The 17,298-nt window shown below is 45.8% G+C and overlaps 1 protein-coding gene across 6 annotated transcripts in view; it reads right to left on the bottom strand.

The window, feature by feature from the left end:
* The window catches only part of Fat1 (FAT atypical cadherin 1), a 118,954-nt gene that overhangs the window by 99,958 nt on the left and 1,698 nt on the right, over positions 1 to 17,298 (bottom strand). For 5 of the 6 annotated variants that reach the window (XM_055593658.1, XM_055593660.1, XM_055593661.1 and 2 more), the window contains exon 2: positions 26 to 3,305. In XM_055593658.1, coding sequence (XP_055449633.1) covers positions 26 to 3,287 — 3,262 coding nt within the window. In that variant the 5' untranslated portion in view covers positions 3,288 to 3,305. Of the gene's footprint in view, positions 1 to 25; positions 3,306 to 15,796; positions 15,940 to 17,298 lie in introns of those variants that run through there. The other variant, XM_055593659.1, reaches the window with a different exon arrangement.

Genomic DNA, 17,298 nt, shown 5'->3' with positions numbered 1-17,298 from the left:
CAATGGAAGTGATAATGGTACTTGCCTGTTTCTTCGTCTATCCTGAAAACGCCAACACCAGAACCATCTCTAATAGAATACCGGATCTCTCCGTCTCTCCCAGTATCCTCATCATAAGCTGACACAGTCATTACTGATGAGCCAATAGGGACATCTTCTTTCACTACACCCTTCTCCACAAAGCTGGAAAACACGGGCGGGTGCAAGTTCTCATTCACGTCAACGATCTCAACTTCCACATAGCAAGTGGAAGACAGAGACACTGGCTTCCCTTTGTCTTTGGCCCTCACAGTGAGGTTATACACTTGCTTCTTCTCGAAGTCCAGCTGCTGAACAATTCTAACCGCTCCACTGAGTTTATCCACATCAAAGTGGCCTTCTGCGTGGTCCAGGAGACTGTATCGCACCTGACTGGACTGACCTACATCAGGGTCATAGGCTTCTAACCACATGACTATGGTACCTTCCGGCAGATCTTCTCGAACTTTCACAGAGTAACTCGGTGGGATGAACCTGGGCGGGTTGTCATTAACATCATCTAGTGACACTTTCAAGAGCACAGTGGAGAACAACCGAGGTTCTTCTGTGGCTTGGTCCCTGGCCTCAATCTTTAGGTAGTGCACACGCTGCTCTTCACGATCCAACGGTTGGATAACTTTCACCACACCAGTCACACTGTCAATGGAAAACTTATCTGTGTCAGTGAGAAGAGCATATGTCACGTGACCACTGGGGCCCAGATCTTTATCAGTGGCTTCAACCTGGATGATTTCACTATTTATCTCCTTGTCTTCACTCACTTCAACAAAATAGCTCTCCTGTAAAAACTCGGGCGGATTATCATTGGCATCCAGAACTGCGACATCTAGAAGGCGCCATGCAGCCCTTTGAGGTATACCAAGGTCATACACGCTAATATTCAAGGTGTATTTGTCTGTTACTTCCCGGTCAAGTGGAGATAGGACTTTTAGCATTCCTGTTTCCATGTCAATAGTAAAGCAACTGTCATCATTTCCTCCAGAAACAGCATAAACAAGTTTTCCATTGAAGCCAGAGTCGAGGTCGGTAGCATTCATGAAAAGGATATTGGCACCCACAGGGAGGTTCTCCTTTACCTCAATTCTAGCTGGAAGAGTACCCCGAAACTGTGGGGCATGGGCATTGACAGAGTGAGAATCAAAGAAGATATCCTCCACCTCCCCCTGGCTGTGTAGTTTATTCGCCTGCAGGAGTTTCTCTGCCAGCATTTTGGCAACACCGGTCTCTTCACACTGCAAGTTTACTGGCTTGCGACTGGCAGCCACTGTTAGGTTGATATATAATGGTGTGGCAAAATTCTCTCCGTCTGTAGCTGTGATTCTCAAACTGTGAAAAGAAACCTTTGCACCCAGGCCTTCCATTAGCGAGTTCTTTAATGACAGGACCCCAGAGCTGGGGTTTAAGCCAAACAAATCCAACTCATTTCCGGCTTCAATCTGGTACCTCACCAACTGCAGCTCGTCGGCATCGATAGCGGAAACCGTAGTTATCTGTTCCCCCACACCTAGGTCTCTGGGAATAGTCCCTTCACAGTTTATCTTCTCAAACAAGGGGGTGTTGTCATTCAGGTTATTGAGGGTTATTGTGGCAAGGACTTCAACTTCCCGGCGGTAAGGCAAGCCCCAGTCAGAAGCACGGATCCTCAGTGTGTAAACCCGAGGCATCAGTTCATAGTCCAGGTTCTCTGAGGTACTCACGGTTCCAGTGAAGTGGTCAATGACAAAGGGTACGTGATTTAAGTTTGCAATGCTGTAAGTCACGTATCCATTCTCACCCTCGTCCGGGTCTACTGCACTCACTTTCAAGACAGTGGTACCAATGGGCACATTCTCATCAAAGGACGCTTTATAAGCAGTCTGCGTGAACTCGGGGGGATTGCTGTTTGTACCTAAAACCTTCACCACGACTCTGGTGGAGGCTTTCCTGTCACTTGTTGTCACTTCAAGTTCAAAATGGGATGTGTGTTGCCTTTTAATTGGTTCTAAAATGGAAATGAGACCCGTGTTGTGATTTAAGCTGAATTTAGGTTTTCCAGGAGTGCTTTTAAAGACATACCTCAAGTGGGCATAACTAGGAACGGCTTTGATCAGGACCACAGGTGTGTGTGGAGGGGCAAACTCACTGATCTCAGCTCTGTAAACATCCGTTTCAAACTTGACTGGGCCAGCTCTGAACTGTGGAGAGATGACGTGAATGACCTTCACTGGGGAAAACTGGGGAGGCATCCCTTTGTCTTTAGCCTGTAGTGTCAGATTGTAGCCATAGGGATGGCTATCCCAGTCGATGGCCCCGATGGCTTTCACTTTGAATGCTTTACTTCCTGGGAAAGACCTCACTATTTTAAACTGCTGAAGAAGATCTCCAGCCACAATGCTTAAAGACGCGATTTCCCCATTGGCACCCTGATCGCAGTCCTCCACGGTGACAATAGCGTAGGTTGGGTCCTTATCCAGCTCAGAGGGCGATAATGTCACTGCCGTTATCACCGGCTCACACTCATTGGCCTGTTCCACATGGATAGTCAGCTTGGCCATGCTGCTGATCCCACTGCTCCCGTACAGTTTCATTCCCCGGTCCACCGCCAGGATCTCCAGCTCATAGAGCCGGGTCTCCAGGAAATCAAGCCTGCCAGTCAAAACAACCACACCACTGGTTGGGTGGATAGCAAACATGTCAGTGCGGTCTTTAAAACTATAGTAAAATTCGCCGTTGGTTCCAATGTCCGCATCCGTGGCACTGACTCTGGCGATACTGGTCCTTATGGCTGTGTTTTCGGGCAAAGAAACGCTGTAAGAGGTGGGCGAGAATAGCGGCCTTAAGTCATTTGTATCCAGCACCTGCACACGGACCTTTGTTCGGGCCTCAGTATTGGTGTTTTTTTCAACTGCCTTGATTATCAGTGTATAATGGTCTCTCACCTCCCTGTTAAGATTAGCTGTGTTTCCTCCTTTGGTCCTTATTCTTAGAAAGCAAAAGTCTCCAAGAACATACTCCTCAGCTTTGAACAGGTTTTCGTTGTCTCCTGAGATGATTTTGTACCTTATTTCCCATGAGGGGTCTAAGATGTAAATGCCCATCTTTCTAGGGTGGCCGACATAGGTTTTTGCTGCTGAGTTTTCGTGCACGGTGACATTGTACTGGAAGTGTGTAAACTGTATAGAAGGGGTAGGTTCAAGTCTTTGGCTTCCATCACTATTTCCAAAATGCTGGAGGGAGAGGAGCAGAAGCAAGGCCAAGTATCTCCCCATTCTTTAGCTCTTGGCCACCTATAACAGAAGAAGAAAGAAGTGTTACTTGGGATGGTAGAACAAATTGTAAATTTAAACTTTATACATTTAAAGAAACATTGCCCACATACACGAAATACAAGTAAATGCTTTCCAACATAAACAGCAACACTCTACAAGTCTAGAATTATATTTGACAACAATTTTTTCTTGTTATTGTTTTCATGTGTATATGTGCATGTCTGTGAACAGATGTATGTTTATACACAGGCATATCATGCCTAAAGAGGTCAGAAGAGGAAGTTGGATCCCCTGGAAACGTAGTTACAGATGGCTGTTAGCTTCCATGTGCATGATAGGATTTGAACCCAAGTCCTCTGAGAGAGCAGTCCTCTTCTTAATCACTGAGCCATCTCTCCAGCCCTCAATTTCATTGTTATACTTAAGTCTTCAGGGCAAACATAGATATCAGCTTTTGAAAAGATAGGCAATGAACGATGTATACCTTCTCTTACATGCTGGAAATTACTTTCTCAAAATCTTATAAACTAATTTTTATGGGATGAGAGACTCTTTGAGACATGGGTGCATGAAATGCAGGCTGGCCTCAAACTCATTATGCAGTCAAGGATGGACTTGAATTCCTGATCCTCTTGCCTCAATCTCCCACTGCTGGAACGACAGGCATGTTTCACCAAGCTTAAAAACTTGGGCTAACATGGTATTGTAAACACGCAAAGCTTCTAAGAAAAAGTCCTAAATGGGGCTTTTACAGGACCTTATATAATGATAGCTTGCAATCTGATTTCGAAATTTATCCTGAAATTATTTCTTCATAAAAATAATTAATTTCATTCCCTTTAGCTTGTCTTTATTGCCTTGTTGAATACTGTAAAGCTATTTAAGGAATTACAGTAATCACCACCATCAAATTTGCACTCGAGTAATTTCTAAACTGCAACATGAGCGTACAGTAAAAGGTCATTTTATAATATGAAAACCTGAAGCCAATCTCACCCTGAACATTGACATCTTATCATCACTGCTGTCAATAACCCCCTGTTTAAGGGTCTGGTATCTTCAAAACTCCGCACAACCTGTCACCCAGCAGTTCCCAGTGAAAGACGAGATATACATACACAAAAGCTAAACCATCAAAGCATCAAAGCAAGGTAGCAAAGATAGAGAGCTGCAGGAAGGGCAGAGCGTGACTGGGGAGGGAAAAAGGAAGCCTGAACAAAAGGTGGCCTTTAACAAGTGGGAAGGTAGGCCAGGTCCACAGAGCTGAGACCTAGCCAGAGAACAGGGCTCTTTCCTGACCAGCTGTTCTTTATCATGCCAACAAATTCATACTGGGAGAAAAAAAAAAAAAAAATCAATGCACTTTCAAAAACCTCCGGCGCTGACAGCACCGTGCAGAAATGCACCCTTGCAAAGTAACCCTCAGATTAATATGCACAAATTGTAAGTGCTAGCAAAGGTGAAAGAAACAGCAGCCTGGAGGGCTAGCTTGACAGCCCAGCAAAATTAGTATGGCAACATTAATTTACAGTATCTTAACTCAGCCACTGCCAACTTGCCCCATTAGTCATTTTATTAGAAGTCGGGGGGGGAGGGAAGCGGAGAAGAACTGATATGCCTAAAGCAATTAGAAGCTTAATTGATATTGAATCAAGTTCAAGCTGGGCACCCTAGCTGATTCTGCCACTATCGCCACGCCTTCTCCTCAGTACACAAGTCAAGAAATCACAGAGACCTTTGACCTCTCAAGAAACAAGGATTATTTAACAAAATAAAAAATTCTCCCAAAACTACCTCCACAAAAATCTCAATTTGCTAATATTTGTGGGGGGGATCTGAATTTTATAAAAACAATCCTGTAATTTTTAACAAAACAAAAAGGAAGTTCCATTCAGTTCACCCTATATAGAGGCTATATAAGTTCACCATTTTAGGTATATAAAGATTAAAAAAGACAAAGGTCATAATCCAAACACACCTGAAGTAGAAATATAAAAATATATGGTAGGAAAATGCTTTAAGACCATCTACAAAAATGATGCTGAACAGGCACTGTCGTTCTTAAAAAGGCAAATTCTTTTAGGAGACAATGGTACCATGATCCACTTTAGCATGAACAATTCCATCAAGACGCTATTGTAAGCCCTTCAATATGTTTGCTTAGTTCTAATATAAAATATTACACAGCCATCAAAAATAAGGCAGCATTCAATATACTGATATGTAAAGATACCTAGAGAAATGGACTAACAAAACTAAGCTGATCCCATTTCTGTTTGCCAAAGGGGGGAAGAAAAACTGTGTGCACCTGTATAAGATATGTTTCAAACGGAGAAAAAAAAATCTTCATAGATAACAAACTCGTATGGGTATTTGGAGAGAAAAGGAACAGGCAGACAGGCAGATGTATTATTTGTCCTGCTTTGTTTGAATTTTTAGCTTAGTTATATTCTTATCACGTGCTCGCTCGCTCTTTTGATTATTTAAGTCCTTCAACAAATGTTTAATGGATACCTATGAAGCAGGTATATCTCTAGATGCTGCCGAACTAAAAGTGGACCAAATGTCCCCACCCATGACAGATGATGTACTTCCCAGTAAGGCAAACAGGTTATCAAGAGAAAAAGAGCCCGCTGGATGTCAATGATGACGTAAGGACTCCAGAAAAAGCACTTAGCCAAAGGGTGGGAAGAAGAGCCTCACGTTCAAATATACTTCTCAAACATCTAAAGATGTTTAAGGAGACCCTAGGCTCCTCTCCCTGAAGACTGAGCGTTCTGTCTTCATTTTGGGAAATATAAGTTAGAAGTAACAACTTATTATGAGTTCATGCCCTGTGACCGCCTTCTAAATATCACAGGATAGCCCTGGGCTGAGATGAGTGTTTCATCAGTTAGATAATAGCTTACTCTTTACACAGAATGGTGGAAGCTGCCCATCACTCCCCCCCCCCACCTTAGTTGTACTGTTTGTCTTGCATAGAGCAACAGCTGCAGCTTGATTATGACATTTTATAATGAAACCTGAGTCCGCAGTTCTTTGTTAATACTTCTGTAGGGCCAATAATATCCCCTAAAAGTGGATTTTTTTTAAAAAAAGTATATGGTTGTATTAAGTAATTTAACCTAGTTAGAGTGTTGTTCTGTTTGTAAACTCAGAGTTTAAAGAAAAAAAAAATCAGGGGCTGAAGAGAATGCTCAGTAGTTACGAACACTAGTTGTTCTTCCATAGGGCACTGGACCGTGGTTTGATTCCCAGCACATACATGACAGCTCACAACTGTCTGTAACTGCAGCTTTCAGGGGATCTGATGCCTTCTTCTGGATTCTGCAGGCACTGCATGCACAGACATACATGCAAGCAAAGTATCCATACACATAAAAACAACTGTGAGAGCCCTGGGGCTGGAACACAGTGGGGCTGGAACACAGTGGGGCTGGAACACAGTGGGGCCAGGAAAGAAGGCAGGGAAAGGATCATGGAGAGTTTTATTGTAAAATCATCTTACATTAAAGAATACCTGCAGAGTTTCTGAATTAGCATCTCACATGAGCACATTAATTACTAAGGAGCCAACATTGCTGCACTGGAATGTCTGATGTTTGAGACTGGACTCATGTCTTGAAAAGGACCACAAGTAACATACATGACATGACTCCCCAGTGCTGACACTGCCCTCATCTCAACCTCAACTGAGATCTTGTCAGTTTTCTCCACAGCCAGGTGTTTTTCTGTCTGAGGCTGGGTGGAAGGGGGCCAGCCAATAATAGACAGCGCTTCTCAGGCGGAGAAAATAACCCACAACTTAGAATTCTCTGAGGTTAGTGTGTCCATTCTTACCATTTATATATTTACTCAACCACATTTTATGGCCCTACATTCTACTCCTAATAAAATGCAGGATTCAAAGTAGGGATGCAGGGCCGCTGACTCTGAGGAGAAATCCCTCCGGAATCTGTGGAGAAATATGGGCAGCATGGGTCGAAGCCAGTGCGAGAGGGTATTTCCCAAGCAGAGGTGGCTACAAAGAGACAGGTGAGGAGCCAGGGAGCTTGAACATTACGATTAATGCTAGAGGTGGGGAGAAGGGCCAAACTCCCAGCCTATCACAAGATTCACTGAAAGAGAGAGACAGAAAATAACATAAAAATAGGAAAGATTTCAAGACCTTTGTTTGAGCCAGGAGAAGCAAGCATAGAACAGAGAGGGGAGAGAAAGAGAGGACAGGATGAAGGATGATCTGGAAATGGGATCAGGAGATCAGATTGCTACAAGATGTTCTGACTAAAGGAGGGTCCCTCCAAAGGCCCATGAGTACTAAAGGCTTGGTCGCTTGCCTGCAACACCCTTGAGTGATGGTGGAATCATTAAGATGGTGAAATCATTAAGAGAGGGGTGGGGTCTAAAAATAAAGAGAATTTGGCCCCTGGAGGCATGAACCTTGAAGGGGCTCCTGGGACCCCCATCTCCTTTCCTGATCTCCCTCTTTCACCCTCCTCACCCCAACTCTTCTGCTTCCTCATCACCATGAGGTCAACAGACCTGTTCCACAAGCTTCCACCACAGGACCAAAGGACAAGGCCAGTTGATCGTGGGCAGAAACTAAGAACCAAATTTGACCATTCCTCCACATAAGTAGATTCCTCAGGAATCCACCACAGCAACAGACAGGAGACTAACACAGAGGCTATGGTTATGCAAATAAAGCCTTCAAGCGGGCAGATGCAATAAGGAGGGATCCAGCCTGGAGGCACTGATCTGAGAAATCATCAAAATCAGGAAGAACAGCTCTTTTAAAACTAGGAAGGAGAGGAAAGCCAGTCAAGGATGGAGCCTTAACCAAAGCAGGACAGAAGAAGTAGGCAAAGGAGTCAAAATAGCGACTGAGGCAGGTGAGGAAACCAAGACATAGAAACAGGTGACAAGAAACTCCAGATACCAAGAACTTTTGAGGGCTTGAAGCCCAGCATCAAGACTTGGGCATGCCCCGTGTATGCCAGCTGCTGCCATGATGCCCAGCCCAGCACCGCAGAGGGGCCTTCGGTCCCCTCCCAAACTCTCAGTCATAAGGCAAATCCCAACTGATAAACAGTACAGCTGTCCCCTCCTCATGGAGAAAGCCAACCAAGATGGCCCTGTCACATCCTCTCAGGATCCCCAAATACCTCTCCATAACCAACCCACAGGCTCCGCAGGACACGTCACAGATAGGAGTAACTTTCTAGACCCCACCCCACTCTTTGTTTGTTTTTCGAGACAGGGTTTCTCTGTGTAGCCTTGGCTGTCCAGGACTCACTTCGTAAACCAGGCTGAACTCAAACTCACCTCTCCCTCCCCGACTGCTGGGATTACAGGCCTGTGTTCTCTTTTTTCTTATTTATGTGTGTGGGTGTTTTGCTTACATGTATGTCTGTGCCCGCAGAATCCAGAAGAAGGCATCAGATCCCCTGAAACTGAAGTTACAGACAAGCGTAAGCTGCCATGTGGGTGCTGGGAATCAAACCAGAGTCCTATGGAAGAACAGCCAGTGTTCTTAAGTACTGAGCCATCTCTTCAGGCCCTGATATTTTTCCTTAAACTATGACTTTATAAACAGAACAACACCACTATAACTGGGTTAAATTACTTAATACAACCATATCCTTTTTTTTTTTTTTAATCTACTTTTAGGGGATATTATTGGCCCTACAGAAGTATTAACAAAGAACTGCGGACTCAGGTTTCATTCCAAAATGTCATAATCAAGCTGCAGCTGTTGCTCTACGCAAGACAAACAGTACAACTAAGGGGGGGAGGATGAGAGGCAGCTTCCACCATTCTGTGTAAAAAGTGAGCTATTATCTAACTGATGAAAATTAAACTCCAAAACTCATGTCAGCCCGGCTATCCTTTGATATTTAGAAGGCGGTCACAGGGCATGAACTCATAATTAAGTTGTGACTTCTAATTTATATTTTCCAAATTGACAACAGAATGTGTACTCAGCTCAGTCTTCAGGGAGAGGACCCCGGGGTTCCCTTAAACATTCTTAGTAGAGACTTCTAAAATCCGTACATGCACAAAAATAAATAAATAAATAGATAGATAAATAAATAAATAAATAAATAAATAAATAAATAAATAAATAAATAAATAGAAAGATAAAGAAATAAATAACTTTTCTGGTAAAAATAAGATATTAATACCCTCATATGTCTTCATTGTGGGCACTTTATATAAAATGTTCCAATTACTGCGAATGTACATTCTTCGTGAACAGCACACAGCATCTATGCAGAGAATGTAACCACTAATTTCTATAAGGCTAATAGTATCTCCTAAAAAGTTTTTTTTGTTTGTTTGTTTTGTTTTTTCTGATTCATCTATCTTCACCTAAAATTTTAAGATTTAGAAGCGGTTCGCATCCTTCAGAGACAGGACTACTTCTCAAATCATGAAGTTCTGTTCAATGCCAAGACACTTATAGTTGAGACCACTGCCCCCCCCCCCCCCACACACACACATACACGGTCATTCTTCTAAATATCAGGGACAGATGATTATGGAACTTTTTACTCTGTGAAAGATTAAAAATACCAACATTAAAGTGTAGAACTGTGCGTTGTGCCCTGGCACTGGTCCCCACACTCTCAGCATCTGTCACTACGTTTTAATTTGTTCAAGTGTCACTATGGATTAATGTGTTTATTTAAGTTTAGAGTTTAATGTTCACTTTACTGTCACTTTTTATTTATTGCTGGAGGTCAGACTCCAGTTTCATACCTGTTAACGCATGTGGGCGTTCGGTACATGTGACGTGATGTATGATGTACATGGATCTGTAGGGATAAGGCTATTGGAATTATGAAGATGACTTTCTCTCGTTGACATAAAAGTCAAGGCAGTAAGTCCCAGGCACAAGCATCAGGCTGACAAGGCATCCTTGGGTTCACCTCTGTTTTCAGCCCTCTCCTCTTGACTGGGGCCATCACAGTGTATGTTGTCACACCCACGCTCCATGACAAACTCAGAAACAGGCTGTTTGCCTCCCGTGATTTAAGTCCCTGATAGCCTAATGCGCTTTTCTCTGCAGACAGAAATAATTTACACGATGCTTTGGAACAGTAAGCAGCAATTACCATGGCTACTTCTTCCACTCCCAAATTACCATAGCTTCAGTAAGAGCCAAATTATGCTCTGTGGGCTCTCAGGTGCAGGATCGGATACTTCACTAAAATGGCAGGTCAGGGAGGTGAATGGTCCACACAGAGGGGGAGAGTAAAGTCGGAGCCAGAGTCCCTTGCCTTCGCCTTCCTTCCTCTGCCGGGGAGAGATTCATTAGTCCCATTCTCTTTCCCACACCTAAGAGATTCCCCCCCACTCGCACCCCACATCCTGACTCCATAAAACTCTGCATCTTGTACAGCTCTAGGGCTCAGACTCCAACAACCCCTTCCCTCCCACAATCTTCTGCTGACTCCATAAACACAGGTTTCCTCCCTACTTAAAAATAAACGGCTCTCAGCCCTGCATTTCCTTTAAACTAACACCCTTATTTTCCTCTTATACTGCAAAGATCTCAATAAAAAGTACTTTCTCAGCACCTCCTTGACTTCTTTTCACATTCCCTTCTCTCCTAAAAACCACGGCTATCCTCAAATGCCTTACAGAAACCGTCCTGGCAACACACACAGCCTCTTCAGGTATCACAAGCTAACGACCTTCGTCTGTTCACCTTCCCTGATCTTATATGTCATGCCTCATGCCACTCACCTCTCTAACCGATACCCTGCGTCCTTTTTATTGTCCAGGTGTCTAAGACAGAAAAGCAATCCATAACACATTAAAAAGAAAACAACGACCTGAAAGACACCTCGCCTTCCTGACTCTCGCTGCTCTATACCTCATCCACAAGGGACTACAGCCTGACAAGCAGAACCTCCCAGTTGTCTTTCCACACAAAACTGAGATCACCGCCTTAAAGATCTCACCCTCAAGCCCCCAAAAAAGAATGCCCACAGCCCAGCCCACCCTCTCAGGTACCTAAAGAACAATCCTCCTCAAACACCATCTGCTGCTCTAACTTAGACAGCCCCTTTGGTTTCCCTCTGCAAAATAACACCTGGTCCTCTGTATTTTCCTATCTCGGTGAAGAGGCTCGCTAATTCCCAGATCGCTCAAGGCTGCAAGCTAAGAAATCAAACAGAGAGGAAGGGACCAGAGGACAGGACACTCAAGTCTGGCCCCAGCTTTTGTCATTAACCAACTGAGTGAAGCAGAGGCAGCTCAATCCTGTGAACTCTATTTCCTTGAGTAACTAGGGGTTTCAAGGCAGTCTTTACAGCGTCCTGCCACCTTTCCTTCTTCCCTGCTTGCCCTGCGCCCCCTCAAATTCAGAGCTTCGATGACTTTTTATTCCTGTCAAGCCTCCGTTTATAAAACGTTACCTATACTTGTCAATTTTTTGTTTTCATTTCTCAAAACTGCTCCCCTGTCCCCCTGGGCTGCTGCCACCTGCCTATCCCACATGCATTCCTTCAGGCACAGTGTGTTAAGTATCTTAGTAATCCTGTTTTCTCACCCCATCCCACTGAATCTACTCAAACTTCTTCCTGATATTATATATCCTCATTTGAATATATTTGGGTTGTTTGTTTGCCTTTGCCTGCTGATTCAGTATATTCTTCTTCTTAAAGATTTATTTTATCTTAAAGTATGCGCATGTGTGTCTGGGTGGGAGTGAGGCCTTGGATCCCCTGCAGTTGTGTTATAAGCCATTGTGAGCCACCAATGTGGGTGCTGGGAACAGAATCCACGTTCTCTGAAAGACAAGCAAGCACTCACCACTGAGCTATCTCTCCACACCCGGACTTGGTATATTTCTACTAGGCTTCCACAAAGAATTTTGATAACATGATCTCTACCTAGGTATCTAATGTGACCCCAGAGTCACTTTAAACTAAAAAGGGCATTTCCTCATTGGCTAGTATCAATTCTAAATGATGTCTTGAGCCCAGGACTCCAACCAGTGGCTGAGGGCTCTAATCCAAGGCAACTTCTTCCCACCTGAAAGACAATGCAAATAAAACTCTCCTAAAACAATTCAAAGGCTTCACCTTCCTCTTCATCAGTTCTTTGTTTTCTTGTCCTTAACCTCTGCCCCATTAAAATCTATCCTTCTATGTTCCCAGGCCAACTTCCGCCACTGTCATTTACTGTTCTGTGTTCTACCCTGGCCAAAAGAAGCCATTTGCGAGAAGAAAGAAATCCAGTGAACCTAAGTTGGAAGCAGCATCAGGGGTGACTCACCGGAGCTTTCGTTCTGATAGCATGGTCTCTCTTCTCTCAGGTCAGCGAGCCACAATCAAGCCAGGCCACACGCGTGCTACATACCTTACTCACGTCTCCCCAGACCCACACCCCGTCACAAGCAACTCATCCAAATCCACCTACTGCGGGTGTACCAGCTTGCCCAGGGGTTATGGTGGATGACTGTGACCTTAACAGATCTCTTCCAATCGCTGAACGGATCTATCCTTCTCTCACTGGGCCCGAGGGAGCTCCTTAAGGACCTGTTCACCCGTGTACACTCACGAACCCCTGATGTTTGCAGAGAAGACCCACAGTTGCTGGACCGACAGAGGGGTAGGAATGGAGACTAGAAGGCAAGATTAAACAGGGGAGAGGATACACAGAAGGATAACAGAAGAATGCTTCCCGTTCCCCAAACAGGAAATTTCAGGCACGACCATCAGGCCAGGAACAGCATTGCATATGGTGATCGTTTATATGGCTCTTGATTCCTAGCTGGCCTAAAATGAGGTCACCGTCACCTCAAAACCCTTCAGAACTGCCCACAGGTGGTGCCGTTCCAGTGTCTTACTGCAGGCTTTGTCACAGAGCCCTAGGATTGAACATTCTATGAAGAACAAACATGGAGTAATAACTGACTTTCCAAAAGGCTTATACAAAACACATAAGCAATTAATGTGTTTATCTTCAAGTACACAATGAGCTCTTGGAATTAAGCAAGAATCTGAGAAGTATTTACAACTACACCTTTCAGGAAAAGGAGAGTTTGTCTTTGTTGTTGTTGTTGTTTCCTAAAAGCAGGAAAAGGGTTGGAGATGGCTCAGTTGTTTAGAGCACTGGCTGCTTTTCCCAAGGACCTAGGTTCGATTCCCAGCACCCACACACGTGGCAACTTACAACCATCCGTAACTCCATTCCCAGAGTATCTCTTCCAGCTTCTGAGGGTACCAGGCACACATGGAACAAGACACACAAGCAAACAAAACACCCATACACATTAAAAATAATAATAAAAGGATTTCTCTTAATAATATTTGAAAATAGTCAACATACAAGTTTCTAACCTAAGTGGATGAAGCTTTTAGTAAAATATTTCAAGGAAAAGTAGCCACTTCCTGATCTGAAATGATGTGGACCATCCAGTCTAAAAACACCTCTTCAGGGTCTAAAGACAGACACCTGCAAACTGAACATTATAGATGGTAGTCCTTTAAATGGCTCTTAATTATTAGGTGGCCTAAAATGAGGCCACCATCCCCTCAAAACCCTTCATCACTGCCTATAGGTGGTGCCATTCCATTAAACAGGCTTTTTGAGACTATCAAGAGGGCTTGCTTTCACCTTCTACACAATCCGCTCAAAGGGAGTACTCTCCTACTGTAAATTCCCCATCCTGAAGATTGCAATGCAGAGTCCTGCGGCTTCCTCTACGAACTTAACGCCCTTCAGGCTACACACCAGCCACCTGGACAGCATTTAATTAAAAAGTATGTCCGTTTGATTTGGTTTACTGAGTCTATGTAAAACCAGCCAGACCCAGGTGGGAAATGAGTAGCCACAGCAGACTTTCAGTCCCCTACGATCCGAAACGACTTCCTCCAAAGATGACTCAAGAGCTGAATCTGAAGATGTACCCTATAAGAGGGAGTTCTTTAAACGAAAACCTTTCTACTTTGAACTCATCTGTAGCATGAATTTAACTGGCCAACCTACTAATACATGATGTGAACCCAATAAAGACAACTGCAGAGACTACTTACACACACACACACACACACACACACACACACACACACACACACGGGCACAGGTGGCCCAAATGACTTTATGCAGGCCTCTTAACAACCTTACTTCCTTTCACAGTGGGGGGAAAAAAAAAAGATCCTGCCTCATTTAAAATATTAATTAATAGAAATGGACAGATTAAGACAAACTTCTAAATAAAACTTACACTAAACTTGTAAAATACCACTTCAGCCACAACTGGGAGTTGCACCGGTTTTCGTGGTTTTTTTTTTGTTGTTGTTGTTTTTTTTTTTTTTTTTTTTAAATATTTAACCAGGAGAGAGCTAAAGTTCTAACTGCTAGATCAGAGCAGTGACCTCGGGACGCAAAGTCTAAATAACCTAGAAGGAACCAATGTAACTGCGGGTTACATGCGACAACTGGATGTGTGGCTGTTTAACAGAGCTAAGGCTGAAAGACTGATGCCAAAAACATCACCGTGCCCTAGCCTCAGCACAGGAAAACACGTTCTTAAACTATTAAATAGCGAATATACAAAGCATCAGAAGTCAGCTTTTGCAAAGCTAAGTTATGTGCCTTTTAAATCTTTTCAAATTGTAGTCGCCTATGCAAATCCTCAATTTAAAAAAAAAAAAATTCTACCAGGCACTCGGGAGTTGCTTAACAAAAGCCACTTAATGAAACCATAGTTCAAGCACATTAAAAAAAAAAAAAAAATTTAACTACATAGAAAATATTTGCGAATTTACTTTGCTATAGCACACAATTGTCTCCTTGTTTCCAAGACCCTGCAATTCCCCATCAGTGGGGGGTGGGAGTCTTACCAGACAACCGAAAGTTAGCTTCCTAAAAGAAAGCACAGTGTGGACTATGAAGCAGACCCTCCCTTTAAGAAGGAGCTCACAAGTTTGTCTTCCAGAAAACAGACAATTGCCGGGTCGCACACTTCCCCGAGGCTTAGCCTAGCAAAAAAAAAAAAAAAAAAAAAAAAAAAAAAAAACACAAAAAAAAAACGCCTCCTTCAACCTCGGCGGGGCACTCGGGAAAAGAACATCTAAGAAACTCTGCGACTACCATTGCAAAAGATCCCAAGCTCAGGCGATCGGCTCTGGCTTTCATCTCAGGACTTGGAAACCGCTGAAGCCGAGACGCACAGGAGTCGAACTGGGAGCCCGCAGCCGTGCTCCGGGGGGCAGACAGCCCGGCGCTGCGGGGAGAACCGTGCTGGTCCCGGACCCGCAGCGCCCGCAATCGCCGACTCCGCAATCACCATTTCCCCCCACGTCCCGCCGATCCCTCCAACCCCTCCGCCTCCGCAATCCCGGAGCCTCGAGGCCGCCGCTCAACTCGGCGAGGGGCCGCGGGCACGGGCACCGGCACCAGCCGCTTTGCGCCCCGCGCGGCCCGAGCACCGTGGGAGGCGGGACACCCACGCGCGGCCCCAGCCTCCCTCCACCCTCGGCGAAACTTACTGCAAAGTTGGCTCCAAGTGGCGGCGGTGCGGCCGGGGCCACGGCCCGCGGGGGGGCTCAACGCGCCCGGCGGCGGGAGCCCGCTGTGCCGGGAGCCGCACTGGGCCCGCTGGTCCGCATGGCGCCACCGGCCGTCCAAGCCCCGGCGCGTCCAGCGCGGCCCGCGCGCCCAGCTCCCCGCGGCGTGTATCCCTCCGCCCGCGGCCACGCCTGCCTGCGCCGGCGCTCGTTTCGCCAGCGCCGAGACTCCCCTGGCTCGGTGCGCCCAGGCCGCCCCGCCCCCGATCAGAAGTGCCCGGGGGCTGCCCAGACCCGCGTCCAACCTCGAGCGAGGCGAGCACCCCCCGGGAGCTTGCAGGACGGCGAGGGACAGTCTGTGGACCGTCCTAGAATCCGGAGCTGCTGCCGCTGCTCCTGCTGCTTGGAAAATTTTCGGATGTTCCCTGCTAGGAGAGGGGAAACATTTGTTTACACCCTCAACCCCCCCCCCCCAAAAAAAAAAAGAAAGGGAGGAAGGAGGAAAAGCCACCTACGGCCTAAGGAAGAGCCCCACCAAAGCGTCCCGGTAGAGTTTTTCCAACCTCCAGGAAATCCCCGAATTCGCATTTGAATGCCTCGCTCCGAGCCTGCAGCCGCTGGGGTGGAAAAACTACAGAAGGTCTGGAAAGGAATGCAGTTGGATCGGAATTTACTTCCTCCTGAAATCCACTTTAAGGCCAGGGGAAATGCACAAGTTTTCCCGCGACTTGTTAATTCAGACCCGCTTGGACCTCAGAGCCTCCCGGACCCCGGCGGTGACCCCCGAAGCTAGCCTACCAAGACACACGCCCCCAACCCCCAACCCCCAGGTCTGTGGGACAAAGGCATCCGAGCCTCCCAAAGCGCATTCTTGGCGCTTAATTCCGCCCCAAGGGTCCAGTAGTCTGGGAGCCCCTGCCCCACAGCTACAAGAGTTCCGGCGAGATGGGGAGATCCCAGGCGAGCGGGCGCCCCACTTGCAGAACTCCCTCTGGCGCCCGAGCGCCCAGCCAGCGCATCCCAGGGTTGCAAGTCCATCCCCGGCGCGGGCAGAGCTCCAGGTACCGGCTGAGACGCAAAGGAGACCCAGCCGAAGCCAGCCTCGCTCTGGGACGCAGCCCAGAGAGAAGGGAGGACTTGACCTCGGAAAGTTTGTGGGGCCCTTACATTTTACCGCTGCGAGGACGAAGAGATCAGGTTTCCCTAGGAGCCGGTGCAGAGAGCTGCGGGGGGAACTGCTGGGTAGACCCGGGCTACAGAGTATTTCTTTGAGCTCAAAGTGAAGGTCGCTTCTTAAGCCATCTTAAAGAAAGGTAACTGGGGGGGAAATAATGCTGTCTAGCAGGTTACGCTCGGAAGGAAAAAGTAGTGCCTGCAGAGAGTGTGCTGATTGCAGCTCTGTATTCCCCGCTCACCATTTAGAACACACACACACAAACACACACACACACACACACACACACACACACACACACACACACACA

The sequence above is a fragment of the Psammomys obesus genome, unplaced genomic scaffold (genome assembly GCF_907164565.1).
Source record: "Psammomys obesus unplaced genomic scaffold, mPsaObe1.curated_primary_1811, whole genome shotgun sequence".
Lineage (NCBI taxonomy): Eukaryota > Metazoa > Chordata > Mammalia > Rodentia > Muridae > Psammomys > Psammomys obesus.
The sequence above is the reverse complement of the archived record's forward strand: the minus strand, read 5'-3'. Positions and strand labels throughout refer to the sequence as shown.